The sequence below is a fragment of the Mauremys reevesii genome, linkage group 1 (genome assembly GCF_016161935.1).
Source record: "Mauremys reevesii isolate NIE-2019 linkage group 1, ASM1616193v1, whole genome shotgun sequence".
NCBI lineage: Eukaryota > Metazoa > Chordata > Testudines > Geoemydidae > Mauremys > Mauremys reevesii.
Window position 1 is genome coordinate 235,033,286 of NC_052623.1, and position 27,342 is coordinate 235,060,627.

At 42.3% G+C, this 27,342-nt stretch overlaps 2 protein-coding genes across 8 annotated transcripts in view; one reads left to right on the forward strand and one right to left on the reverse strand.

Annotated features, from left to right (window-relative positions):
* RIBC2 (RIB43A domain with coiled-coils 2) overlaps window positions 1-12,040 on the reverse strand; it is a 29,177-nt gene extending 17,137 nt beyond the window's left edge. Inside the window, exons 1-4 of one of the 5 annotated variants that reach the window (XM_039488852.1) lie at window positions 11,778-12,039; window positions 10,575-10,656; window positions 6,837-7,181; window positions 6,004-6,122 (exon numbers count right to left, since the gene is read on the reverse strand). In XM_039488852.1, coding sequence (XP_039344786.1) covers window positions 6,004-6,122; window positions 6,837-7,181; window positions 10,575-10,656; window positions 11,778-11,894 — 663 coding nt within the window. In that variant the 5' untranslated portion in view covers window positions 11,895-12,039. Of the gene's footprint in view, window positions 1-6,003; window positions 6,123-6,836; window positions 7,182-10,157; window positions 10,293-10,574; window positions 10,657-11,278; window positions 11,298-11,495; window positions 11,617-11,777 lie in introns of those variants that run through there. The other 4 variants (XM_039488871.1, XM_039488878.1, XM_039488861.1 and 1 more) reach the window with 4 other exon arrangements.
* A 113-nt stretch (window positions 12,041-12,153) lies between these two features.
* Window positions 12,154-27,342, forward strand: part of SMC1B (structural maintenance of chromosomes 1B) — a 64,641-nt gene continuing 49,452 nt past the window's right edge. Inside the window, exons 1-7 of one of the 3 annotated variants that reach the window (XM_039488842.1) lie at window positions 12,154-12,447; window positions 14,498-14,686; window positions 18,418-18,530; window positions 22,522-22,725; window positions 23,684-23,922; window positions 24,374-24,632; window positions 26,392-26,532. In XM_039488842.1, the coding sequence (XP_039344776.1) occupies window positions 12,339-12,447; window positions 14,498-14,686; window positions 18,418-18,530; window positions 22,522-22,725; window positions 23,684-23,922; window positions 24,374-24,632; window positions 26,392-26,532 (1,254 nt within the window). In that variant the 5' untranslated portion in view covers window positions 12,154-12,338. The remainder of the gene's footprint in view (window positions 12,448-14,497; window positions 14,687-18,417; window positions 18,531-22,521; window positions 22,726-23,683; window positions 23,923-24,373; window positions 24,633-26,391; window positions 26,533-27,342) is intronic. The other 2 variants (XM_039488827.1, XM_039488833.1) reach the window with 2 other exon arrangements.

A 27,342-nucleotide genomic window follows, 5' to 3' on the forward strand; every position in this document is an offset into this window, starting at 1 on the left:
GACATTCATCTTTAATATTTTTAACTCTACCCCAAAATGATAGAGGAAGGCTTACCATCTATATAAATCCAAAGCTATATGTGTGATTAGACTGAAATTAATTTTGACTATTTATTTCATGTTCCTAGGAAAGACTCCCAAGAACCTGATTTCTGGCTGCTGCCAGAGAAAAGTATTATCTAAAAGGGCAACATTATACACCCCTCAAGAGGTACTGAGAGCCTGTGACTTGTGCTTGTTAACTTTGTACCCTGAGATTTTCCCCAGACAATTCAACAGTTTATAAATCATCATCATACAAGCATATTTTCATCCCCTTTGACCCTATTTTTATACTCCGGATACCTGGATGTGCTCTAATTTGTATTGCCATTTATAAGGCCACACAGTCCTTTACAATAAGGCTCCTTTACACCACTTTGGCAATGCAAAGGAGACTTAAAATTTTTTACACCTGTTTTATACTCCTGGGGGGTTCACTAAGAACAATGGGAACAATTCACTAAGCAGGCAGGCTGCTACATTCTGCTTTGCCTAAGTGGACAGAACCTGTCCCATGCCTACCTCCCCAGAAATACCCCAAAGCCCTGCCTCTCCACTCTGAGTGTGCCGCAATAGTGAGCGAGACGGACAGAGTGTCTCTCTCACATGCACGACTGCCCAGCCCTCTTGCCCCAGTGGTGATTTACGTCTTTACTGGCTGCACCCAAACCAACCTGCCTGCACTGCTAGGGAGGGGTGTGTGACCGCTCTTGTGGCTTCCCTTTGCTTCCCCTTCAGAAGTCATTTTTTTGCAGGGAAGCCATGAATTCTGTGCATGCGCTGTGATGCAAAAATTCCTCCAGGAGTAATATATATTGTTAAAGGTTAATGTAATTGAACATTTCCTGGCTATGCTGTATTCTGTTAATTCAGAGATCAAAAGGAAATCTTAACATTTAAATGAACTGCAAATATAGTGATTTCACTATCTCAATTTTTCTTTGAAGTATATAGTAAATCACCATCAAATGGTGGAAAACAGGCAATTGCTTTATGTTAATCCTTGTAGCTAATTACTGATGATGCTTCAGAAATGGGTCTCCTTCAGAGTCTTGATGATTGCTTATTGTTTGCCTAAGAACTCCAAGGTGTCAAGAGAAGACCTGGCATTGTATAAAAAACCCTTGGGTCATGATCCTTTTTCTCTCAGATCTGCTTGATACTTTATGCATAAAACTGAGATCTCCAGTTCCACCTGGATCACCCTGGAAATGAACGTTGGACTGAATCTATGGATTAATTCTAAGAACTCTTTGCAACTCCAAAGCTCACCATCTCAACTATGAAACTAATCTCAGAACTGTACTTATGTATACTGATCTTTTAATCAATATACTCTTTTCTTTTTAATAAATTTTAGTTCCGTTAATAAGAATCGGCTGTAAGCATCTATTTGGGTAAGATCTGAAATATTCATTAACTTGGGAGGTAATGTGTCCGAGCCTTTGGGATTGGTAGAACTTTTATATGATGAATAAGATGTTCTGTAATCCTCATCATATTTGATTTAGGTGTCTGGGTGGAAGCCCAAGGCTGGGTTGCTATAAGGGGACTGTTTGGCTTCTGTGCAACCAGTAAGATATTGTAGAAGCTGTTTTTTGCTGGCTTGATAGAATATTGAAATATCCACCAGCTTTGGGGATTGTCTGTCCCCATTCTTTACAGTTTACCCTAACTGAATAACCTCAGTGTGCCCCCCCCCCCCCGGCCACTGGTCACAAAGGCATTTAGATGGAGAAGAGAAGCTAGAGTGGCTAGAGGTTAAGTAGGTAAGAAAGAGTTAAGAGGAGGTAGGATAGGGGGGTTGTAAAATAAGGCAAAGGCGTGAAAGACCAATGCTCTCAAGTCAGAGTGGGATAAAAGCTCAGGAAGTTAGAGGGGTAGCCTGAATGAACACATCCTCTCTGTTCCACATCAAATGCAAAAATATATGAATATGCCCTATCCTCCCCCTTGGTGCTTCCCCGCACAAAAGGCAGGAGATAAGGGGGGGAAAGAATGTACATTGCTGAATACATTTTAAATAAGGTTTCTGGGCTAAATGCACATAACTATGCATCAGAGGCTAGAGTCCTACCAGACATATATCTGCTTGTGGATCCACTGGAAAAATGAGGGACGAGAAACAAACTACTTTACCGCCTCCTATATACAGGTAGGTCCAAAACCCCAGTGTCTGGCTCTCCAATGGCCAGCTCTTTAAAAACACATAGGAAGTGAAATACCGGTAATACCCTCATACCTGTGCACGTTACCCAATATCAACATCTGCAATTTAAATTGAATACATTACCAATATGCTGTTCTTAAAATCATTAAGAAAGGCAACCCTTCCCACACCCCATTCCTCTGCCTTCTGGAAGCACAAAGCCAATGGGGAAAAAAGCCGATAACCATTATTACAAATAGAGTCAGGAGATCTGGACTGATAGATGAGCAACTGCAATTCGTATAGTTTGTTAAGCAAAGCAATCAACCTGGTGTTTCAAAGAGTGAATATGATATAGTTACTGTCTCCACTGGAGCCAGGTTGGTCCGGATTCTTGCTCAGTGAGATGTGTTGTGCTGATTTGAGTCTATGAATGTCTGATGGTTCCACCTGGCTTTAAATATGGGTATGATGGAGGACAACAACCCAGCATCACAAGTGTTGAATAGCAAATCCCATGGCAATGTAATTTTGGTTCTATAGAAAAACCATATAATGTAGGTCTCCACTTCTCCCAGTTAGAGAAACTAAGGGCCTGGCTATTCACCTTGATCTTAGAAAGAGCTTGGAAGGCTATAAAATTGGTCAGTCCTTTCTCCTTGGCCTGCTTCCTTGACGTATTTAATAGAGCTCTTTTTTCAATTACCTCCTAGCCGAAGTTGGGAAATATCACTATTCTGTGCCCTTTCTAGCTCAGGTTTCCTTTTTCAGTTTTTTTTTTTTTTAAAGAATGGTTTCTTTCCATTGTGTTTTTAGAAAATTTTATATAAATGGTTGGCTTGGAATTAGTCAAGGGTTTGGGGGCTAGGAGCAGTGGGCCCTTTCTATATTCAGCTCTGTGTCTGGGTATAAGGAAAGAATCTCACGTAGTGTCTTACACAAAAGTTCTACAGGTCTTTTCTCATATCCTCAGGGTATCCAAGCACCCTCAAATTATTTCTTCTGGACTGGCCTTACAGATCAATTCTATCTTTCAGCTTTTGGATCTGTCAAGGTTTCCTCCCCCACTCTGAACTTTAGGGTACAGATGTGGGGACCAGCATGGACCCTTCTAAGCTTAATTCCTAGCTTAGGTCTGGTAACACTGCCACCAGCCAGAAATCAGTGTCTGGCACACTTTCTGTCCCCCAAAACCTTCCCTGGGGAACACAGATCTAAACCTCTTGGATCTTAACACAAGGAGAAATTAACCATTTCCCCCTCCTTTCCCCCACCAACTCCTGATGAGTCCAGACCCAATTCCCTGGATCTTACAACAAAGAAAAATCAATCAGGTTCTTAAAAAAGAAAGTTTGTAATTAAAGAAAAAGAAAGGTAAAAATCATCTCTGTAAAATCAGGATGGAAAATACTTTACAGGGTACTTAAATTTATATAGCCCAGAGAAAACTCCCTCAAGCCTCAGGTTCAAAGTTACAGCAAACAGAGGTAAAAAGGAACATTTACAGGTTGAGAAAACAAACATAAGACTAACACGCCTTGCCTGTGCTACTTACAAGTTTGAAACATAAGACTGATTCAGAAAGATTTGGAGAGCCTGGATTGATGTCTGGTCCCTCTCAGTCCCGAGAACGAACAACCCCCAAAACAAAGAGCACAAAACAAAGAACTCCTTCCACCAAGATTTGAAAGTATCTTGTCCCCCTATTGGTCCTCTGGTCAGGTGTCAGCCAGGTTTACTGAGCTTCTTAACCCTTTACAGGTAAAAGAGACATTAACCCTTAACTATCTGTTTATGATAGGATCAGACATGGTTGGTCTGCACTGATCATAACAGAGTTCATATTGTCTAAGGTAGACAATTTTTATATTATACCTTGACCTGGGAACGTTGGAGGGAGTGAGTGGGCTAATAAATTGGGAGGGATTGCCAAAGGGGATTGGGTATTAGGAAAGGGATCGGGATGGGGGAGGACTCCAGGAGATTTGGATGATGAAAGGAGTATTAGTGTGAGGATGAAATTCAATAGTGTAGAAGTTTAGTTTTATGATTTTATTTATACTAGAGGGAATTTATTTAAGTTATAAGCTAGCTGGGAGAGGAAGAGGAGGAGGAGGGAGGAGGAGACCTAGGAGTCCCAGTTGATCGTGATGTGATCATGATGTGGCAAATTGAAATGGAATAAAAGAAATATGGGTATAGTAGGCATTAGTAGGGAGGTATTTCTAGTAGGGATATAAATATATAGAAGTGTTAGAGATTTGATTATTGTGTATTTGTTTTTGGATTGTGTGCAGTGTTGGTCTCCAGATTTAAAACTGGAGACAACAGAGAGAGAAGGAACTAAAAGAATGGTCCGATGATGGGGAGTCTGAGAATGAAAGGAGACTTGAAGAGCTTTGTTTTCCTTAACCAAAAGAAGGATAAGAGGAGATAGAGATATGATTACATTATTAAAATATATCAGAGGATAAATATCAGGGAGGGGAAGGATTATTTCAGCTCAGTGCTAATGTGGACACGAGGACAAGCGGAAATAAATTGTCAGTTAATTAATTTTTAAAAGAAATTAGGAACTATCTTCACTATCAGGGGAGTGCAACAGCCCAACAGAAACCCGAGGGAAACAGGGGGCGAAGAGGACTTGACAAACTAAGCTTAATAGCTTTTTATGGATGATGGAGAGATGGTATGATAGTACCGGGCTTAGTCAAAGGTTAATTAACACAACACACTGGTAAATAGTACAAATGATATATGTATTTTTTTTCTTTTTTCCAGAGGAGAGGGTATGGCTGGAGAGTCGCATGCGCATGCTCGGGGTGACCGCCCATATTTGGATTCGGAGGAAATCCAGGGTAGGGTAGATGGGCTGTGGCCCTGGAGGTTTCCTCCTCCTCCGGGGGGGGGGGCAGGGGTCAAATGGGATGGGGAGATCGGCTAATGTGGCCTGCATCTTGCAGGAGGTCAGACTAGATGATCATATTGGTCCCTTCTGATCTATGATTCTATGATTCTAATTTCTGCCTCCCTGATCCTGGAGATTATCCCCTGCAAACTGACCTAGTGTGCTGCAGTTATGATTTTAATTTCATCGATATTCTCTGATACAGTGGTTCTCAAACTTTTGTACTGGTGACCCCTTTCACAGAGCACATGTCTGAGTGCGATCCCCCTTAGAAATTAATAACACTTTAAAATATATTTAACACCATTATAAATGCTGGAGGAAAAGCGGGTTTTGGGGTGGAGGCTGACAGCTCATGACCCCCCAATGTAATAACCTCCTTACCCCCTGAGGGGTCCCAACCTTCAGTTTGAGAACCCCTGCTCTGATATTTTCGTAAGCAGGATCTGTTCTTCAGCTATCTGCTTTATCATATTGCAGACTTGCTCCAGGCCTACTGTAGACTTGCTCCTTCTTGAATGGTGCCATGCTGCCCTGCACAGGGCTATCAGAGACGCTTTGATTCTTCACAATTTCTGGTGAGTTCAAAACCAGATCCATCTGCTACTATGATGTTAAAGAGCAGGATGAGCCACTCAGAGACAAAACACTGTGGTGTTAGTACAGTGGATGTTGACAGATTTTAGTGAGACTAAGCAAAAGCTCCAGATCTAGGCAGACATTTTCCCCTGCTGGCTCTTGGAAGCTGGCAGTGGCTATCTTTAGAGAAGTGCATAAAACAACATTGGAACTCAATTGCTGACAAATCTTTGCGGCAACATCATTACTCATTGTACTTTGTTATAGGACTTTTCAAAAAAAAAATTGCTCAATTCCTTTCTCTTTATAACCAATATTAATTTACCTGGGTTCTATTAAAATCCTTGGTAGCTGCACAAACAGCTTGTCTGGTTTCTACTTCTTTTCTTTGTAGTTCCATAGCCTTATGATCTAGGTCTATCCTGTTCTTGTCATGGAGATCCTCTAAATTAGATTAAAACAGAATGTAGTTGATCATCCATGCATATGTAATTGTCATTTTAAAACAGTTGTTAGCTGATGAACTATTCACATAATATTAAACAGAAAGCTACCTCATGTATCCCTTTCCAAATTCCATGGCTAAGGTTTGTCATCATAGAATGTTTAATGAGTCAATAGATTAATATATCAAGCAATCCAGGTTAGAAATGTAAAAAACGAAGCAAACTTTATTTAATACTTGTTTGTTCAAAACTTGTTTGGACACTGTTTTTTAAAAATACTGTAACTATCCCCAGAAAACACTTTTTTCAGGACAGAAACTAAAAAATAAATCAGAGCTTCATTTTATCTACTGTAACATTAGTATAAAAGCATAACAAGTACTTGACTTCATTCAATCAAACAATAAAACCACTCAGTCTCTCCATTTCAGGTGTATAGGAGAAAAGAAGATTAGAAATTCATGGGATCATCATAAGTTCTCAATACAGGTACTTTAACTGAAACATTAAAACAAGTTCATTTTTGTCAGTCTGTAGAGGATGTCTATATGAAGTTAAAATTCCAACAGCACTTTTATGAAATGAGTATTGAATACACTGAAATGTTCCTATATCACAGACCGGCATAATGGGCTATTCTTCAGTTTTGTGAATTATTCACAGAACTTGTAAAAAAAAGCATGAAAATCAAACTTCTACCTTTGTTTGTTACCTGCAAATTTCTGGTCTGCTAATGCATTCTTCCAGTCTCTCTGTTGCTGTAGAGACCATTCTCTTGACTGCTCCTTTTGAAATTTCACCCTCTGATCATGGTTTAAATCTTCTCCTAGAAACTTCTGCAAGCCAGATACAGTACATCGAGGGTCATTGTCAGAGAGGCGAGCAGGAGTATCCTTCTTCAGGGACTGTGGGTCAGATAAATCAAACTCACGCCGAGTTTCTGGCTTCTGAAAATTCTGTTGAAACTCAGTGACAGCTTTGTTTAGGTTTTTGATGTCCTGTTTCTGCCGTTCTTCTAACATACAGATGATCTTGTCATTTTGCTTCATTTCACCAGCTACAAAAAGATTATAAACAAGGTGAAAATGAGATTCAAAATGTACAGGGGGTTGTAAAAAAAATGAAGAATGTGATCTTTAAAAAAAGACTAGAAAATATTTTTAACTACTAGACTTAAGTCATTTAGAAGGTCAAAGCTGGCAAATGATTTTTCTAAGCTGATAGTGCTACTCAATTATAAAACCTCTCAATTTTTAAGAATCATCTTTGGCATCAGAAACTTGCTGGAAAATATAATAAAAAAATATACATAAAATAAAGACAGAAGATAAGACTACTAATAAAATTAGATAGGTTTATTTTTTCACATTTTGTGTAGCATATCAATACTAGGTACTGTAGAGCAATTCCTCACCATCTACTACTAATTTGCAGTAGTGACTGAAATACAGTTACTTGTTAGGAACACAAGAAACTATAAAAATAACAAATCAAGAGCTCTAAAATGATGTACCACCAATGATATAGCTTGGAAAAAATACTAGCAAACATCATAGAGGGGCATTCCAGCCATGGTGAGCCATGGTGCAGCCTAGAGGTCAGGGGATGTGGTCAGCATAATTATGTGTGTATGCCCTGACTCAGCAATGGCTCCTACTCACAACCCTGGTTTAGATTATTCATGTTTCTATCAAAAATAATCTAGATACAGATGGCTGTCCATAATGATCACCTCTAGGAGTAAAGAGTTATTGCGATAATGTGCTTCAGTGGCACAGGTTCTATTAGTATTAGCAAAACTGTACAGCCATCCCCAAGTAAATTGATGAGTACTTTACACCACACCCCCAATCAGATTAATTAAAATACACTTTCCTAATGGCATGTAGCATATACATGATGTAATATAAAAAAAAATCCAAAAATAAAGAGTGGGCTAAACCCTGAAGACCTTATTGATAGAAAAACTCCCATGGACTTTAGTGGAAGTTTCACCTAAGTAGGTTCGACAATATTTACCCAGTGTAGACAAAAAAAATCTTTTCCCCCCTCAAGTGAAGACAGATATTGTTTCAAGGGTGATATACAAAAATAAATAGGCTATACTTTCTATGTCTGAATTAAGAGGGAAAAACAATCAGTAATGTGCTCACATATGGACAAGGTTTATTAAATTAATTTATATTTAGAAACTAAATGTGGGACGAAGGAAATACAAATTTGCTCAGATAACTATTATCATTTTAGTGCATATGTCTCTTTATTTGCTAATACAGCAGTAGGTGATTCCTACAGCATAGGTTTTCAAAATGAGTACCTAAAGTGAGGATCCTAAGTCTGATCCTTTAAAGAATTATGCATAAATTAAGGCTAAGACTTTGTCACACATATTTTTAGTAAAATCATGGGCAGGTCACGGGCAATAAAGAATAATTCATGGAAGCCCTATCTGTGACTTTTATGAAAAATATGCATGACAAAATGGGAAGCTGCGAGGTCCCCACACTACCCCTGGGGGCCTGGCTGGGAGCTGCAGGGCCCCCCTCTACCCGTGACTCTGAGCTGCAGGGCACCCACTGCCCATGGCAACCAGGAACTGTGGGGCACACCCGCCGCCCACAGCGGCTGGGAGCTCCCGGACACTCCCTTCCATGCCCCCAGTGGCTGGGAGCTCGGGGCCTCGCAGTTCCCAGCCAACATGGGAAATGGGGGGACCTTGCAGCTCCCAGACGCTGTGGGATCAAGTCACAGAGATCTTTGGAAGTCACAGATTCCGTGATTGCCATGACAAAATCGTAGCCCTATGCATAAGCTTAACTTTACGCACAGGGTTCATTGGGACTACTGATATGTTTTAAGTTAAACTGATTTTCAAAAGGGCTGAAAAGACAACAGTTCCCATTGCCTTCTACTCCTGGGGAAATTCTGCACCAAAAAATTAAAAATTCTAAACATAACATTTTAAAATCCTGCAAAATTCTACATATTTTATTTGTCAAAATAACACAATATAATCACACCAGTTTCAATTATTCTGGTAACTTTTTTCAAAATACCTGTCAGCAAGTATGTCTGTAATAATACAGACAATGAAAAAGATTCACAAAATGTTTTTTGTCAAATAGATTCCTTACTAGGCATATAAATACAAAACTTTGTGTAATTCATTTAAACTACAATACAGAACTGTGCCCCCCAAAAAAACAAACAGTGCAAAGGCTTGGGGGCGTCAGGGGTAATGGAGGGGCTGAGGGAAAGGGAAGGAGCCTGTGAGTGAACCTGGAGGGTTGGTGGGTGTGGGTGGGATATGGAACAGGTTTTTGGAGGGGGCAGGGAAGAATTGTTAGGGAGCCTCCCCCATTCAGACTCTGGCTGACCCCTGGCCTTTCCCATTCAGTCAGGCACATTTTCCCCTGTCCCCATACCCCTCAGTCACCTTATGTGTCCCTGCACCCTCTCCTCCAATCCCCATATGCCCCTGCACCCCCTTGTCCCGTGTCTCTGTGTCCCCACTTAGGCACATCCCTTCCCCCATGTGGCCCTGCACTTCTTCCCCCTGTGGCCCCACTCAGCCACCCCCTCCCCCATGTGTTCCTGCAGTCCCTCCCCATCCCCAGGTGGCCCTGCACCCCCTCCCCATCCCCATGTGGCCCTGCACCCCCACTCAGCCACCCCCGCCCCCTGTCTCTATGTGGCACTTCACCCCCTCCCCCTTTCCCCATGTGGCCCTACGCCCTCACTCAGCCACTCCCCTTCCCCCATGTGTCCCTGAATTCCCTCCCCCTGTCCCCATGTGGCCCTGCATCACTTCTGCCCTGTTCCCATGTCTCTGTGCCCCCACTCAGCCACTCCCCTTCCCCCATGTATCCCTGCACCCCGCCCCCCGCCCCATGGAGCTCTGCACCTCCATTCCCATTCAGCCCCTGCCCCAGTGTGTCCTCCCCGAATAGCCCTTATGAACCCCAGTTTGTGACCCCACAGCAGCCCCATGTGCCCCATGCTGTCTGCCCCCTCATATCCCCTGTCTCCTGACCTGGTCCCACCGGCACTGTGAAGAAGGCATCCTCTATCACAGCTGGGGGTTGCTCGGGAGTGGCTGCTCTGTTCTAGTGCCAGTGGCCCCTGGTAGGCAAAAGGCATAACTGCAGCAACTTTCTGGCAGAAGGTATTGTCTGTGGGGAAAAAAATTATTCGCAGCACATGAATGATGTGCGTGCGGAGCTGCGCAGAATTCCCCCAGGAGTAGTCTTCAGGCCACTTACAGAGGTGCCTAACTTTTGGTACCAATTTTTAACATCTTGGCTTACATTTCCACGGCAGCAAATACTCAGGAAAAGACTGGTGGAAACATTTAAAAAGGAGAAAATGGTGAGAAAAGATTGCAAAACAGAGTACAAATGTTTACATATACTAATATAAAATTGTATTATTTATATAGCAATAAATATACCAATTGTATCATGTCGTGCTTTCTCATTTGCCTCTTGAATCTTCTTATCATTGATTTGAGTATCCAAAGCATCCTTATCAACCTATTATAATGAAAAAAAATTAAGCTCTGTAAAAATTATTTATTCTATTGAAAATATTTACTGTTTACCAGCGCTAATCCAACCTTGTATATTAAAATGTCCACTTGAGCCCCAACTCCACCCCTTCCCACCCCATCCCATGGGCCTGCCATGCTCTCGCTCCTCTCCCTCCCCCACCCCCAACCTCCCGCATGCCACAAAACAGCTGATCAGGAGGTGCAGAGAGGGTGGGGGAGGCGCTGATTGGCAAGGCTGCCAGTGGGCCAGAGGTGCTGAGGGGGAGCTGATGGGGGCCTGCTGACGTATTACTGTGGCTCCTTGGCAATGTTCATTGGTAAATTTTGGTTCCTTCTCAGGCTCAGGTTGGCCACCCCTGACTTAAGGTGCAGGGCAGTGGGCAGTCAAGCTCTACAGACATAAAGGTTTGTTTGCAATAGGGAAAGGCTCCAGCAGCTCCTGACTACCTCACCCCTGATGTACAGCCTTTCACTGACCTGAGTAGCTATGCAGCTACACACAGCAGTGCAGACACTGCCTGCTTGTCACTCTGGCCTGGAGCTACATACCCCCTACAAGACTCCGCAAGTGGTGTGAGTAGTGTAAACGCAACCTAAATATATACCGACACAGGGCCTGATCCGGTTTCCACTAAAGAAAGCTGAAGTTTTGTCCTTGGTTTCAATGGAAGCAGGATGGGCTACACATGTAAGAACTGCAGAGGTAATCTTCCAACACGGGAAATGTTGAGAGGCTGTCTAAATCGGAGTGCCCGCTAAATATGAGACCACCCAGCATGCCTCGGTGCTTCCCCGTCTATTAATGGGGCTAAAGACACTCACCTTTGTAAAGTGCTTTCAGCCCCTAGGACAAAAACCGCAACACGGTCACTCCTGCACTTCTGGCCCCGCCCCTGAGTCCCGATGCACGATCATTAATTTAATCGATCCCCATGGCAGTCGGCACCCAACAGTCCCGTGAGCGCGGGGGGGGGGGGCGGTTGAGCCAGTCCGCCTGCCCTCGCCCCCCGCCCCACCCCAGACTGCGCCACGAGGCGGCACCCCCCGCCCCGCCCCGCTCCCCTGGAAGGCGCATCCCGCTGGCCGTCCCCGCCGCCCGCTTACCCCGATGGTCCTGACTCGGGCGTTGAAGATGCGGCTCTGCCTGCGCAGCTCGCGCTGCCGCCTCCGCTCCAGCGCAGCCGCCTCGGCCAGGTCCCGCTGCAGGCCCAGCCTGCGCATGGTGCCCGCGGGGGTGAGGGGGGGGCGAGGCCCCACCAAGGCAGAATAACGAACGATGCTCTCCCGGGGCCCTTGTTCCCCGCCCCGCGCTGGCGCCGGGCGATGTCAACAGAGCGGGTTGCTAAGGGAACGAGCCCCCTGATTTCCGCGTCGGGTCCCGCCCCGCTTGGCTCCGCCTCCCTGGTCCCGCTCCCCTCAGAAATCTCGCGAGACACGCCGTGCTTTCCCGCGGGAACTAGCACGAGGCGGCTTCGGTTGCGTGAGGGAGGCGCGCGCGGCGCGGAAGCTGCGCGTGACACCTGCCCACCCCCTGCGCGCGCACAGCCACCCACCCACCCACAACCACACTCACACTCCCAGAACCCAACTACTAAGGGGAGGGGAGTTTCAGACGTTAGCGGCCGCCCCCCCCCTGCCGGGTCCCGGCTCGCCCCTCCCCCGGGGATGGGTTACCTGAAGCTGCTGCTGCTGGAGAACTTCAAGTCATGGCGGGGGCGGCAGAGCATCGGCCCCTTCATGAGATTCAATTGCATCATTGGGCCCAACGGATCAGGTAGGTCAGGGCAGGCCACCGCCCGGGGGCGCTGCCGGGCTGGGCCCAGCCTGAGGGTCGGACAGCAGCCCCACCCTGGGGATAGCGACTGGCCTCCTGGCCAGACCTGAGGGGGTGGTGGCTCCAACTACCCTGCTGGCCCTGGTGTAACCCCAGTGTGGACACAGCAGTTGGGGTCTGAAGTCAGGGATGCGCTAAAGAGGCCCAGCGTCTACCCAGCTGGTTTTAGCGACGTAGCCTGAGCGCCGCAAGCTGGAGTTCATCACACTGGGTTCACACTTCCTGCCGCTTGCTATGTAGACATACGTAAAGCAGGTCTGGTCTGGCTGTGTGGTGGTGTCAGGCAGCCCAGGGTGTCTCCCCTCTAGAAGAAAGGGCCAAGTCAGGGCCTCGTCTTCACTGATGACAGGAGCGTGTTTACCTTGAGGTGACTAATGTGCAAGCTCTCCCGCTGTCAAATCCTAGTGCAGGCAAGGCTTTACCAGCCCCTAGACTAAGTGGTGGGGTCAATCTGGTCTTGGGGAGCTGATCTCGCCCTGATACCTCAGGGCAAACACAACAAGGGCCTTGTCTCCCCTGGGTCTTTTACCACAAGATAATGATTGTGCTTGGTCATCTCACTGGGCGCAAACAAAACAAAACCTTTCAAAGCAGTGAAGACAAAGCCTAATCTGATGGTACAACATGGACTAGTGAATCCTTTGGAATTAAGCCAATTTTTATAGTACTGGTCATCATAGCCAGGTGCTGTAATTATACACTGAACCCAGCTTGAACTCGCCTACTTTTTCTACTCAAAACAAAAAACCTTACTTACAGTGGTGTAAAAATCCCTATGAATAATAATAACAACAACTAATAATAATGTAGACAATGCAATGTAGACACGGCCTTATAAACCCTCTCCAGTTGGCGCTGTTGGGAATCACAGCATGGACCAAGCCCTGATAGCTGGATCTATTCTTGTTTTGATCACATTTGGAGCAAGTTTATCTAAAATGACAGTAAAAACGTGTCCAGGCATTATTTTGCATCCCCTACCACAGCTCAACAATGGGAGATTTTTTTTTTTCATAAACTTGTCTAGAAAAAGCAGTAGATGCTATAACCAAGCTTATCCAAGGACGGAGAGAGTTGTCCAGTGGTTACTGCAGGGGCCTAGGATTTTATATTTTTCATTGCTTTAATTTAACTTAATTTTTGACTGTTAGTGGAACACTCCTACCCTGTCTCCCACTGGTTCTAATGTTCAAAATATTGAATGAAGTTTTTCAGATATTCATCCAGTTAAATCAGCATAAGTTACATGAATCAGTAGCCAGAAGAAACTCTGATACTGTGTAATCCCCAACATTCAGTTTAAGAATGTTCTTATTTTTTTTCCCTCTTCTGATATTTTGGGGGTGAGTAGGAGGGCAAGAGAGAGGAAGATACAGTGTAATGTTGAAGTAGTGATTCTGGGAGACCAGAAAAATGAGGGTGCTATCAGGAATGACAGATAAGAGAGGATGAGTGGAGAAAAGTTTAGGTGGAAAGATAATGTACTAAGTATTAGAAATATGAACAGAAAAATTATTCATAATAGTGTAAGGAAATATGAAAAAGAGATTCTTTGGAATTCAAGAATCTGTAAGAAAGAGTTCTAAATGCATTATGGAATATTTCAGTACCACTGTCAATGACCGTAGTATGTAGGAAGCAACTGATATTGTCAAGCAAACTGAAGTAAAGAGGGGAAAATTAGACATGTTTAGATAAAGGGTGTATAGACCTGGATATGTCATAAACTAAGTATGGAATTCAGTGGTGAAACACTTTTATTATAATTAATCTGTTGCAGACATTGATACCAGCTGTTGGTTGTAAATTACTTTCAAACATGTAAACCTCTTCTACAATTTTATTTTAAATAAATGTTTCTTAAATGCATATATAGGTTCTGGAAGACAACAAAACTGAGATTGAAATAAAGGATTAGAAATAAGTAGTCAGCTAAGTATGTTCATACCTATACAACTCTAAAAAATTAATGTTTTTGCTCATTTTAAAGGAAAATCAAACATAATGGATGCCCTTAGTTTTGTAATGGGTGAAAGAACAGCAAATTTAAGAGTGAAAAATGTTCGAGAACTTATTCATGGAGCACACGTTGGAAAGCCATTTTCCTCTACTGCAAGTGTGACAATAGTGTACCGTGAAGAGAATGGAGAAGAGAGAACATTTTCAAGAATTATTCGAGGTAAGTAGTAGGTTCCCCCGCCACCCAAATATTTTCTGTGCTTGATATAGAAAACTTCCAGTGGACTATTTATTTTTAAATCTTAAATATATAATAATCTGATGGTACAACATGGACTAGTGAATCCTTTGGAATTAAGCCAATTTTTATAGTACTGGTCATCATAGCCAGGTGCTGTAATTATAAGGATGAAAAGAGTAATAAAGTAGAAGAGTTAATCAGATGCTAAACGAAATACCTGTTATGCTCCCCGCCCTAATGATTGCCCAACTGTGGCTCTTGAGAGTTTATCAAAGGAAGTGAGTTCCATGGGGCAGTCCACTGTGAAAGCCATGTTATGGACACAAGCCCAGATTCTCTATGCTATTTAGGCTCCTGACTTCCACTGACATCGATGGGAGTTAGATGCCTAGATACCTTTGCGGATTTGAGCTACGGTTTACAGCGTTGGAAGCACTCCCAAGGCTAATCCTAATTACTTTTAGGTGAGGTATAGGATTGGTAGCTGTATCTAATGGTCACTGATCATTCCAGTCTTTGAAGGTTAACACCTTGAATTCCACATGGAAAAGAAAAGGAAGCCAGTGCAGAGACCTGAGCAAAGGAGATGCAACTGCCCCACACCACTCAGGAGGAGAGCAGCTGCATTCTGCTCTAGCTCCAGTGCCCGGGTGGACTTCAGGGGTAGTCCTGAGTATGTTATGGTAGTCAAGATTGGTATTAACAGGTGTGGCTAATGCTGTAATGTCCACATTAGAGAACAATGGTTGCATTCTGGATATCATAGAATCACAGAAATGTAGGGGTAGAAGGGACCTTGAGAGGTCATCTAGTCCACCCTCCATTTTGAAGCAGGGTTACCTAGACCATGTCTAAGCTGTTCTTAAAAGCCTCCAATGATGGGGATTCCACAACTTCTCTTGGTAACCTGTTCTAATACTTTGTTAGCCTGATAAGTCTTTCATAATATCTAATGTAAACTCCTTTGCTATACATTAAGATTACTAGTTGTCCTCCCTTCAGTGGGGAGGGATAGCTCAGTGGTTTGAGTATTGGCCTGCTAAACCCAGGGTTGTAAATTCAATCCTTGAGGGGGCCATTTAGGGATTTGGGGCAAAAATCTGTCTGGGGACTTGCCCTGCTTTGAGCAGGGGGTTGCACTAGATGACCTCCTGAGGTCCCTTCCAGCCCTGATATTCTATGACATGGGCAGTTGCTTACTGTTCTCTTTAGAACAGCCCTTAAAACATTTAGAGACTGTTATCCTGTCCCCCTTTAGTCGTCTTTTCTTAAGACTAAACATGCCAAGTATTTTTAACCCTTTCCTCATAATTCAGGTTTTCTAAAGTGTTGATTTTTTTTTATTCTTCTCTAAACTCTCTCCAGTCTGTCCATATTTTTCCTTAAGTAAAACAGAACACAGTACTCCAGCTGAGGGCCTCACCAATTCTGAGTAGACTGGAACAGTTACCTCCCGTGTACAACACTCCTGTTAATACACCAAAGAATTATATTAGCCTTTTTTTGCAACTGTATCACATTGGCTCATATTTACTGTGTGGCCAACTATAACCCCCTTTCAGCAGTAGTAGTACCTAGCCAGTTATTCCCCATTTTGTAAAGTCAATTTAATTTTTTTCCTTCCTAAATTAAGTACTTTGCATTTGTCTTTATTGAATTTCATCTTGTTGGTTTCAGACTAATACTCTGATTTGTCATGGTCACTTTGAATTCTAATCCTGTCCTCCAAAGTGCTTTCAACCCTTCCCAACTTGGTGTCATCAGCAAATTTTATAAGCATACTCTTCACGCCATTAATCCAAGTAATGAATAAAAATATTGAATATTACCAGAACAGACCCCTGCAGGACTCAATTAGATCCAACCTCCCAGTTTGACAGTGAACCATTGATATTCTTTGAGTATGGTTTTTCAATCAGTTGTGCACCCATTTTATAGCAATTTCATATAGACCACTTTCTCCTAGTTTGCTTATGAGACTGTCAAGTGGGACAGTGTCAAAAACTTCATTGAAATCAAGATGTATCATGTTTACTGCTTCCTCCCTTCCTATTCACTTGGCAAGTAACTCAAAGATAATCTCTAATGGTTCTGCGATTGCTTCAGCTGGTTCTTCAAGTACCCTAGGGTGAACTTTGTCAGGTCCTAACAACTTGAATACATTCAATTTAGTTAAATATTTAATCTGTTTTTTCCCTGTTCTGGCTTGCATTCCTTCCATTTTGTTATTTAATCGTGTTAAGCATCCAATGACAATTAACCTTCTTAGTGTAGACTGAAGTAAAACCGGCATTAACTACCTGTGTCATGGGGTAGTCAGTCAGTAGCTCTCCTTCCCCGCTGTATCTATTTACAATTTCTTACTGCCTTTTTATGTGCTTTGCTAGGTGTAAGTCACTTTGTGTTGTAGCCTTTCTCCTTTTGTACCTACATGCTGGTACTAGTCTTCTGTACTCATCCATAGCAATTTGTTCATGTTTCCTCTTTTTGTAGGATTCCTTTTTGATTTTTCAGGTCATTTAAGAGCTCCTGAGGCAGCCCATTTGGCCTCTTATTGTTCTTCCTGTCTTTCTTTCCCATTGGGATAGTTTGCTGTTGTGCCTTTAATATTATCTCATTGAGAAGCTGCCAGCTCTCCTGAACTCCTTTTCCCTTATCATTTCTTCCCATGGAACCTTACCTACCAGTTCTCCAAGTTTAACATCTGTTTTGTTGGGGTTTTTTTGTCTCTTTTCCTTATTTTGCTGCCCTCACTTTTCCTTACATTTCAAGATTTGAAAGAATCATTTTATGATTACTGTCAGTTCTCTTCCACTTTTGGATTTGCAACCAATTCCTCCTTGTTAGTCAGTATCAAGCCTAAAATGGCTGCTGTTCTCCTCTACCTCTGGACAGGGCCGGCTTTAGGAAGTGCGGGGCCCAATTTGAACAGTTTCGGCGGGGCCCCGGCAGGGATGACTTTAAAAAAACACGTGGGGCTTGTACTCACTGGGCGGTGCTCTGAGTCTTCGGTGGCAGGTCCTTCACTCACTCCAGGTCTTTGGCAGCACTGAAGGACCCGCCACCAAAGTGCCACCGAAGACCTGGAGCGAGCGAAGGGCCCACTGCCAAAGTGCCACTGAAGACCCAGAGCGCTGCCAGGTGAGTAAAAATTAAAAAGGCGCCTCTAGCCAGGGAAGGGATTCTCACTGGGCACGGGGCCCCCTTAGGCGCGGGGCCCAATTCGGGGGAATTAGTGGAATAGGCGTAAAGCCGGCCCTGCCTCTGGAAACAAAAGGTTCTCCCCAACACATTCCAAGAACGTATTGGACGTTTTGTGTTTTTGTCATATTACTTTTCCACCAGATATCTGGGTAGTTAAAATCCACCATTACTAACAGGTCTTATGTTTTGGATATTTCTGTTCTAGAAATATTTGTCATAGAAATGCCTCATCCGCCACTCCTTCTGTTTTGGTTGTCGATCGCAGACCCTTTCCCTGATATCAACCTTGTTTTCCCCCCGCCCCTGTCTTTTATCTTCACCCAGAGACTTTCACATGGTTTGTCACTCACCTCCTTCTGGACCTCAGAAGAAATGTAGACATTCTTGATGTACAAAAGGGGGAACAGGTGAACTGATTAGATAAAGTGTCACATGCACAACATAAATTAATAGTTCAAATATTTGGTTACATGATACTTTAATTTTATTGTTTCTTCCTTTATTAGGTAGTTGTTCTGAGTTTCTTTTCAATGATAAAGCTGTTAGCCGATCGGTTTACACAGCAGAGCTTGAAAAAATAGGCATAATTGTCAAAGCAAGGAACTGCATGGTTTTTCAGGTAAGCATTTAAGGTACTTGGTAACCTCCAAAAGCTTGAGTGCAGATCGGGAGTGCTGTAAAGGTAACATGCTTGATCCATGGGACTAGACGGTTAATGCTGCTACTTGGTAAGCCAAACAGGTAATTAGTTCTGCATGAATAATAGTAGTCTTGTCCTAGCCTACGAAGTCTAGGCCATAAAATAGGAATTGCAAGGTTTCTGTGTGTGTTGGGCAATAGAGGGTGTGGAAGGGAGGTAGGGGGAAGCATTATTCATCATGGGGAGACCCAGTAATTTCTGTGCTTCAGTTTATAAGTTGAAAAAGGTCTTCACGTTTTGGATTTAAAAACAAATAAACCTAAAATTGGCTAACCACCTTATTTCTGGAGCCAAAATAATTTTTGTCTCAACTTATAATAAATATGTGGCTGGAAAATCTTGTTAGGACATCTAGTTCCTCTTTGACAAGCAAGGTTTTTCCTTAAATATATTTTCCAAAGTTCTTTGTTTTGTCTAGTGTGTATTAATCTTCTTAAAGTGTGAACTTACTGCTTTTGAAAGGTGCCATTGTGATGCCTTCTGGTTTATTGTCAGGCATCTGGCTACCACCTGTCCTTAAGCAGGAGGAAGCCTTGTCTATGCCTGCTAGGGGTCAGCGCCCCAACTCTACCAGCCATGAACAATGCAAGCGCTCCCCTCTAGGGCTTGCAAGCCCTATTATTTCTCTGCAGGCTGGCAATAGGCATGATCCAACTCTCAAGCCCTCTGAGCATCTCCCTGGAGTGTCCAGGCCCAGTCCACTGGGCGCTCACACTATTCTCAGGTTTGCTGCTTCCGAAGAAACAGGGCACTCCCGCTTACCAGTTCTACCTCAGATTACCACTGCTTTTAACAGACAGCACTTATACTTGACTTCACTATAAATAAATTTAACAAAGCATAGAGATTCCAATAATAGCGAGTAGAAGTATTGGAAACAAATCATTACATTTATACAACAAAATCAAAACACACTTTCTAGAGCAGTGGTCTTGATCGCATACCCCATTAGTAAAAATTCTTGAGCACGCACCCCCTGCCGCGCCATTTTTGCCAAAGCAACCAAAAAAAAAACCCAACAACAATAATAATAAAAAAAAGCCGCTCGGACTCCCCCTGAACTGCCGAAGCACAAAAAAAAAAAGTTTTCCTGCCGTGCACCCCCAAAGATCCTCTAGCGCACCCCACTTTGGAGACCATTGTTCTAGAGTATAGGCTTAATTATAAGACATGAGAGTATCTTCTTAGAGTATTGCTCATGCAAAATCCTTGCAGGGTTTTACAACCAGGGTTGGCTGTGACCCTCCTTTCAAGAGACAGCTGTGCTGTCATCTTGCCTCCTGGGTAAAGGATCCTGTGTGTTTCTTTATATCCCCAGCTATACCCTAACAGTCCTTTGTCTTTAGTAGTAAGCAGGCCATCATCATCCTGTGAATTTCCTTTCTGTAGATTTCACAGTCACGTCTTTTGCCTGTGGTTCAGTATGCAAAAAGGTATACATTATGAGGCATACAATACAAAAATGGCCAGACTAGGAGACAGGTGTCTGCTGCCTTCTGTCCGAAAGGAACACTTCTGAGGTATGTCACCTGGTGACTTGCCTTAACTCCAAGACCGTAAGAACATACCATATATACTTGATCATAAGCTGGTTCATTTATAAGCCGCCCCCGCCCCCAAGATGGATAAGTAAAAATGGAAAAAAATTTGACCCATTCATAAGCCAACCCCATAATTCAGGGGTCAGCAAACTTTGGCTCCCGGGCCATCAGAATAAGCCGGTAGTGGGCCGAGATGGTTTGTTTACCTTGAGCGTCCGCAGGCATGGAGGTAAACCTAAGTAAACAAAGTGTCCCGGTGCGCCAGCTGCTTATCCTAATGGGCCGGGACAGCAACTGGTAGGGATATGTTTTTGGGGGGTTTTTTTTGGGGGGGGGGTTGGGGGGGAGAGGAAAGCTGGGGGTCAGGGGAGTAACCCTTGTGACCACCCCCAACATGACCCTGGATCCTCTCCCCATCCCATCCCTTCCCACCTTATCTGGAGAGGGCCAAGGGAGGATGTCTCTGGCCTGGCTGGAGCTGCTCCAACCGACTGGGCAGTGTGACTGCAGCCTGCTCCGCCAGGCCAGACCGGGCGGCATGGCTGCAGCATGTTCCAGCAGGCTGGGCTAGATGGCGTGGCCACAGCGTGCTCTGGTGGGCCGGGCGGCGTGGCCACAGCCTGCTCTGGGGGGCGGGGCCGAGCGGCACGGCAGCAGCCTGCCAGCCCCAGAGCTGCAGCTGCTTTGGAGGCTGGGGGGAGAGCAGCGTGGCCAGAAGTGGAGAGACTCTGGCCCCACCTCTTCCCTTCTGGCTCTGCTGGCTGTGCTGCCTCTCCTGGCTCCCTCTGTTGAGGGGAGGAGCTGTGTCCCACCTCTCCCTCTCTATACCCATTCATAAGCTGACCACCTCTGGTGCTTCCCTTTTTTACTAAAAAAAAAATTTGGCTTATGAATGAGTGTATATGGTAATTTTGAGTATAAAAACATAACTCCCTAAATATTATCTGTACATACATTTTGCAGTGAGTGTGATAACCAGTGGGCTACTAGCTCTTGGTAGAGACTCACATGCCATGCTTTAGTGAACTATTATGCATATATCCAACCCAGGGGATCCCTGTAAAACCCTGTGCACTCTGCTAGTTGTCACCAAGAGGTCCCTGGGTCACAGCCACTTATTTGACATCACTAGAGACCAAAATCTTTTATTTATGAAGAAGATGCCTCACAATATCACCTTCGCCACACGGTATTTGGGCTCACATTAATGAGCCCAAATACTCCTCTGAAGAACCACTTCCGAGGTCAACATTCATTTTTCTTATCTGTTCAGTTATTGGGCTGTCTATTGAGACTACCAGTAAGGATGCTAATGGTGATAGTGTGTTTTTGTGACTTGGGGGTGTATATCCACTGGGAAATAGAGTAAAATCATATAGACTATGGAACCATCTGTGAGTAACCACTCTTGGTAAATAGGGAACTATGGTGGATTTGAATTAGTGACATGCAGACGAAAGACTATATCCCATTTGTTAATAGTCTGTTGTTGAGTCCTCCAATCTGTTTAGTTTAACCAGATGTTAAATTAACCCCCAAACAATTTTAGAAAAGCATATTATCTTAAAACAACTGAAACTTACTTTGGGATTTAAATTCTTAGTCCTAATCTGCCTCACAAGTCTGTTAAAATACTAGCTTCCTGTTTAATTTTTTTGCAAACTGTATTTGGCAGTTAAGTATTTTTAGTTTTATTCCTTCCAATTAGATGTCGGGATTAAAAATCTCTTCTAATTTAGCTTTCCTTTAAATATCGATAATACATATCAAAAATAGTAATATCACAGTTACAGAATAAATATATACAGTACTTAATTTTCAAGCTCCACTAACTAGTCTGCTTTAAAAAAATTATCAAAATAGGGAAGGAACTGAATCTACGTTTCATAAACTCTCATAGAAAATTTTCATTTGAAAAGCTTCCTCCAGTCCCATAACATAATGGGTGTTGGGATAAATATAACACTATACTTTGTATTAGTGATAACACTTCCTGACTGGAGTCTTTGTTTCCCAAATTTTAATCTTTAGTATAGAAAATTTTTTGGATGAATTATGTACATTATATATTCTTAATTTGTGAGGTTTGTTTTGTAATTTCTGATTGACTTTTTGCTGCCAGTACTACATGATTCCACAACTTTTGCTTTTTCATACATGGTGTCTGTGTCCAATTTAGGTTCAGTGGACTTTCAAGTCTCTGTGATTGGGAGGCTATTGAATCTAGTGAAATATCATTTAAGTGATATCTTGATTTTAAGAAACTGAATAGCACAATATTGCTGGCAATTTCAGATTCCCTCTTTGTACAGTACAGTGATCTGCAGTGCTATGATTCTCAGTGCTACATCTTTGAAACTCTATTCTAGGGAGCAGTAGAGTCAATTGCAATGAAGAAGCCCAAGGAAAGAACCCAGCTTTTTGAACAGATTAGTAATTCATGGGAGTTTGCTGAGGAATATGAGAAAAAGAAGAAGAAAATGCAACAGGCAGATGGGGATGCGCAGTTTAATTATAACAAGAAAAAACATGTGGCAGTAGAACGCAAGCATGCAAAGTTAGAGACAGAGGAGGTAATTCCAAAAATAACATAAAGGAGGTTTTCATATTTAAGAAAGCATACAGCATAGTAGTTGATCCTGCAAACTCTATTAGAGTAGTGTGAGTTTATAGGATCAGAACCTTAGTAAAAGTACATAGAGCTTGGGTCAAATACTTCTAATACATTTAAAATAAATACATTTTTCTTGTTTTCTGTGGAAAGTGATGGTTCTTCAAAAGTGTTTTTTGGTAAATGCTGTTCCACATAATCTGATTAATTTGTATAATCTGAAATATTTAACCAAAAAAAAAATCAGCAAGGAAGATACTATGTTTTTCTGTGGGACAGGATTAATAGTTAAGTGTCTTCTGCCAATATACATCAGTAGTATGTCATTTCTGTATTTCTGCCCTTTTTGTACAGTCACTATGTGATGCAGTAGTGTTACTTACTGGGCAGAATGTTTAAAAATGGAAGAATAAACTTTGCATCCAAAAATACTTTGTCTCAGAAGGTTCAGTCCTGCAACTTGCCAAACAATCATAGTGAGCTTTGTTCCGGAGGTGTGAAACTTATTGAAATGAAGCTAAATGTCTACATTCTTCTATTCCCTGGAGAGTTCAGTGACCTTCTCTTGCGAAGTTTATTGCCTGAGTGCATGCATGAGAGGGAAAAAAAGCAGTTATAATTTACTATTTGGTGGCATTCATAATAATCAACAGGAAATGGAGTTGAATATAATAGTTTCTAAGTATACTAGGTTCAGTAGTCATAAATATGTTTTAATGAAATAAATGACAATGTATTCTGCATGACTGGCAATTCTTACAGTAACTACTGCATTATATGGCTGAGTTTTTTGTGATTGGCGAACTTTGCTGGAATCATAGTCACCAGTACTTTAGCTCATTTTACTCTGGACCTGAGATTAGACTGCTAGTGATTAAAAATTCTTTTTAAAGCCGCAAATAAAAAATTGCTGTGTTTAGGCAGAGCGTTACCAGATGCTGCTTGAAGAGTTGAAAGAAAACAGGATACAGCTGCAACTTTTCCGACTTTATCACAATGAGAAAAAAATTGACTTTTTGAACAACAAATTGGATGAAAAGAACATGGATGTGAATACCAAGAAAGACTCCCTTTCTTCTGCTGAAGACACATTTAAAGCTAAGAAAAAAGTGCTTGGAATATTAAATAGAGACCAACAACACATGGAAAAAGAAATGAAGTAAGTTTTCCTGTGATAGGACTGAACTGAGATTTTGAGAGTTAGTCTGCTTTCTAAGTTACTCTTCAAAGTGTATTTCCTGATCAAGAGAGTGGGTGAAATTCTGACCCCATTGAAGTCAATGGGAGATTTCGAAAATAATAATCACCGTGTTACAGAATAAATATATAATACTTAATTTTCAGCCACTTTATTTGTCACTATTCTCAGTAAAACATTTTACCTGTTTACTACAACATTATAGGTGTGGTATAGCATTGTACTTCTGTTTTAAACCTCTATTTTCAGTTATATATATCAAAATATGACCTTTGGACTGAAACATCTCATACTTGGTCCCCACCTAAAATGTGGTGGTTTTTTTTTAATTAAACTATCTTGTTCCAGGCTGCATTTCATGTTTCCCTGAAACATAAAGTTGACAAAAATGCATCTTTTTTTCCCCCTAAAGAACCCTAGAAGCATCATTGAATCAGAAAAGGCCCCAATATATTAAAGCAAAGGAGAACACTTCTCACCAAATCAAGAAAGTAGATATGGCTAAGAAATCCTTAAAAGATAATGAGAAACACCTTGCTAAACAAGAGCAAAACATAAAAGAATTGGACACTGAGCTGACTGATGTTGAGAGAAGTTGGAGAGCATTTGAAAAGAAGGTTGAAGAGGAGATGTTACGGAGAAGAGCAGATGTTGAGCTGGAAGCAAGTCAAGTGAGTTGTGGCGGGGAAGTACTAGACTGAGTGAAATCCTGGCTCTGTTAAAGCTAATGGGAATTTGCCATTGACTTCAGTGGGGCCATGATTTCACCCATTGTTTTCAAAGAGTGGTTACAAATCCAATTTGACTTAGACTAAATTGCAAGGAAAAAGAGATATTTGTCCAGTAGGATGAGGCAAAATGGTGATCTTGCCTTTATTTTTCATCTCTTACAGGTTTATCCTGGAAGCCAACAGACGTAAAATCTATGTCAATTTGCACATAAAAATATGTGATACCTGTATTTCTTCTATATGGAGAAATAAATTGTAACATCCCCCCTCCGTTTATTTTTAGCTTAGTGTGAGCAGTTGCAGTTTGCTAAGTGGTCACAGTTAGCCCAGAATATGATTAGCAACACCATGATTGGGCCTCCTTCCTAGAAGGACAAAATGAGGCTCTACTGACAAGATTTTTCTTTAATGTTCTTGAGATTCCTTGAGCTGCAAGTAAAATAGCTCTGCCAACTACATGTGCCTGAGCTTAATATAGTTTTTTAACCATCAAACAGCTGGAATTAAACATTTTTATAGCACTGATTAAATGATTTAAGGACAATTCAAGCCTCCCAGAAGTTCTAGAGAGAGAACAGTTTTGAGGAGTAAACTTAAGACAGAGGGGTTTCAAATTTAACCTTTTAAGATGGTTGGAGGTGGTGTATTACTTCTCTCTAATTTGTGACTCATATCCTTTCCAAAGCAATAATCAAAGACTCTCTTCTAGGTGAATCAGTGAAGTTCCAGTGCACAATAGTGAGAGGAGGATTTAGGGGAGCCTAGTCAAGGCATGTGCAGCACCTGTTTGTTTTAAACCCAATCTCCATGGGGTTCCTTGTGACCTGGGGCTGTGGGTCCACAGCATCATGGATCCATTGGTTTTTACTGGGAGCACAAACAGTACATGTGAGGATAGGATAGTAACCATGGAGCAGCTCTTTTGCTGTCAAGGGGCTTTGAGGTGGTGTGAGGAAGGAAGTCCTTTACCAAAACAACTTCCCAACTGCTACAGATAAGATCAGTTCACAGTTCTGATATAAAGCTGTTTCAGGAAGACATCCCTGCATAATTTTCCAGTTAGTTCACATCGAGACAATTATTTCTGCAACCATTAGACCTAGAAACTCTTTCAATTTTTTTTTATTATACGTTAAATTCTGCATAACCTGATGGGTAAGTTTCCTTCCTATTATCCCTGTAGTTTGAGGCAACCTTGTAAATTATGCCCCAGAGAAGTGAGTGGAGAAGTTCCAACTCCTCATTACTGTAGAGATTTGTCAACCTTAGGCATAATTTAAAGGGTTGCCCCAAACGTAAACCCTTATGTATACCTCTACAAATTTTCTCCTTGAAGGTTTCCCACATATCAAAATAACTGTTGTTTTTAAGAATAATTCCTTTACTTTTGGGCCACTCAGCATCTGGATGATGTCTTGATCCTCTCTTTATTTCGGAAATGTTTATGGAAGCTTTAGTTTGCCTAATGACTTATTTAAAACAAAACTCTAAACTAGACTGTAGGCAAGAAAACAGGAGAATAAAGTTTGAAATTGTATCTTTCATGGCATCTGATTGCCAATACTTGGCTCCATAACTGGATAGTAATTTACAATCTGTAGTTTGATAAGGTTGTTAATTTGCTAGTCAAGCACATAATGCAGTGAAAATTTCCCTTTATGTTTAAGGGCAGGAGTAATATTTGAATCTGTTTGTACAGCTGGATCGGTATAAAGAGCTGAAAGAACTAGCGAGAAAGAAAGTAGCTACATTGACCCAGCAACTAGAAAAACTGCAGTGGGAGCAAAAAGCAGATCTAGAAAGGATGACATTTGATGAGAGGAAGCAAAAAGAAATTGAGGTACTGAGATGGAATTTAATTTTATTGGGGAATAGAAACCCCGTCTCTTGTTGTATTAGACAGGCATGTCCTTCTGTCATTATAAATTTTAGTATAATTGTACTGAATACATTCTTTACCAAAAAACACTTCAACAACCTTGATACAATGCATATGTTTGAGCTTCTCTTATGACAGGCCTACTGCCACATGGCTGGCTCTTTGTCCTTCAAAAATTACTTTACATATCTCTTCTAGGATGTGGCTTAGTGAAAGCCTGCTTACAGTATAAACATCCAGATCTGCAATTATAAGGGTATGTCTACACTACAAAATTAGGTTGATTTTTATAGAAATTGATTTTTAGAAATCCATTTTATACAATCAATTGCATATGTCCCCACTAAGTGCCTTAAGTTGGCGGAGTGTGTCCTCGCTACTGTGGCTAGCATCGACTTATGGAGCGGTGCACTGTGGATAGCTATCCCACAGTTCCCGCAGTCTCTGCTGTCCATTGGAATTCTGGGTTAAGCTCCCAGTGCCTGATGGGGCAAAAACATTGTCGTGGGTGGTTTTGGGTACATGTCATCAATCACCCCTTCTTCCGTGAAAGCAATGGCAGACAATCATTTCGCGCCTTTTTTCAGTGCAGACGCCATACCACGGCAAGCATGGAGCCCACTCAGCTCACTGCGGCTGATGTGTCCTGGGTGCTGCTGTCAGCAGATGGTGCAGTAGGACTGCTAACAGTCATCACCCGCTGCTTCCGCTGCAACTCTGCTCTCCTGGTGCCATGAATCCACCTCGCAGGTCCTCTCGTCGTTCTGTATA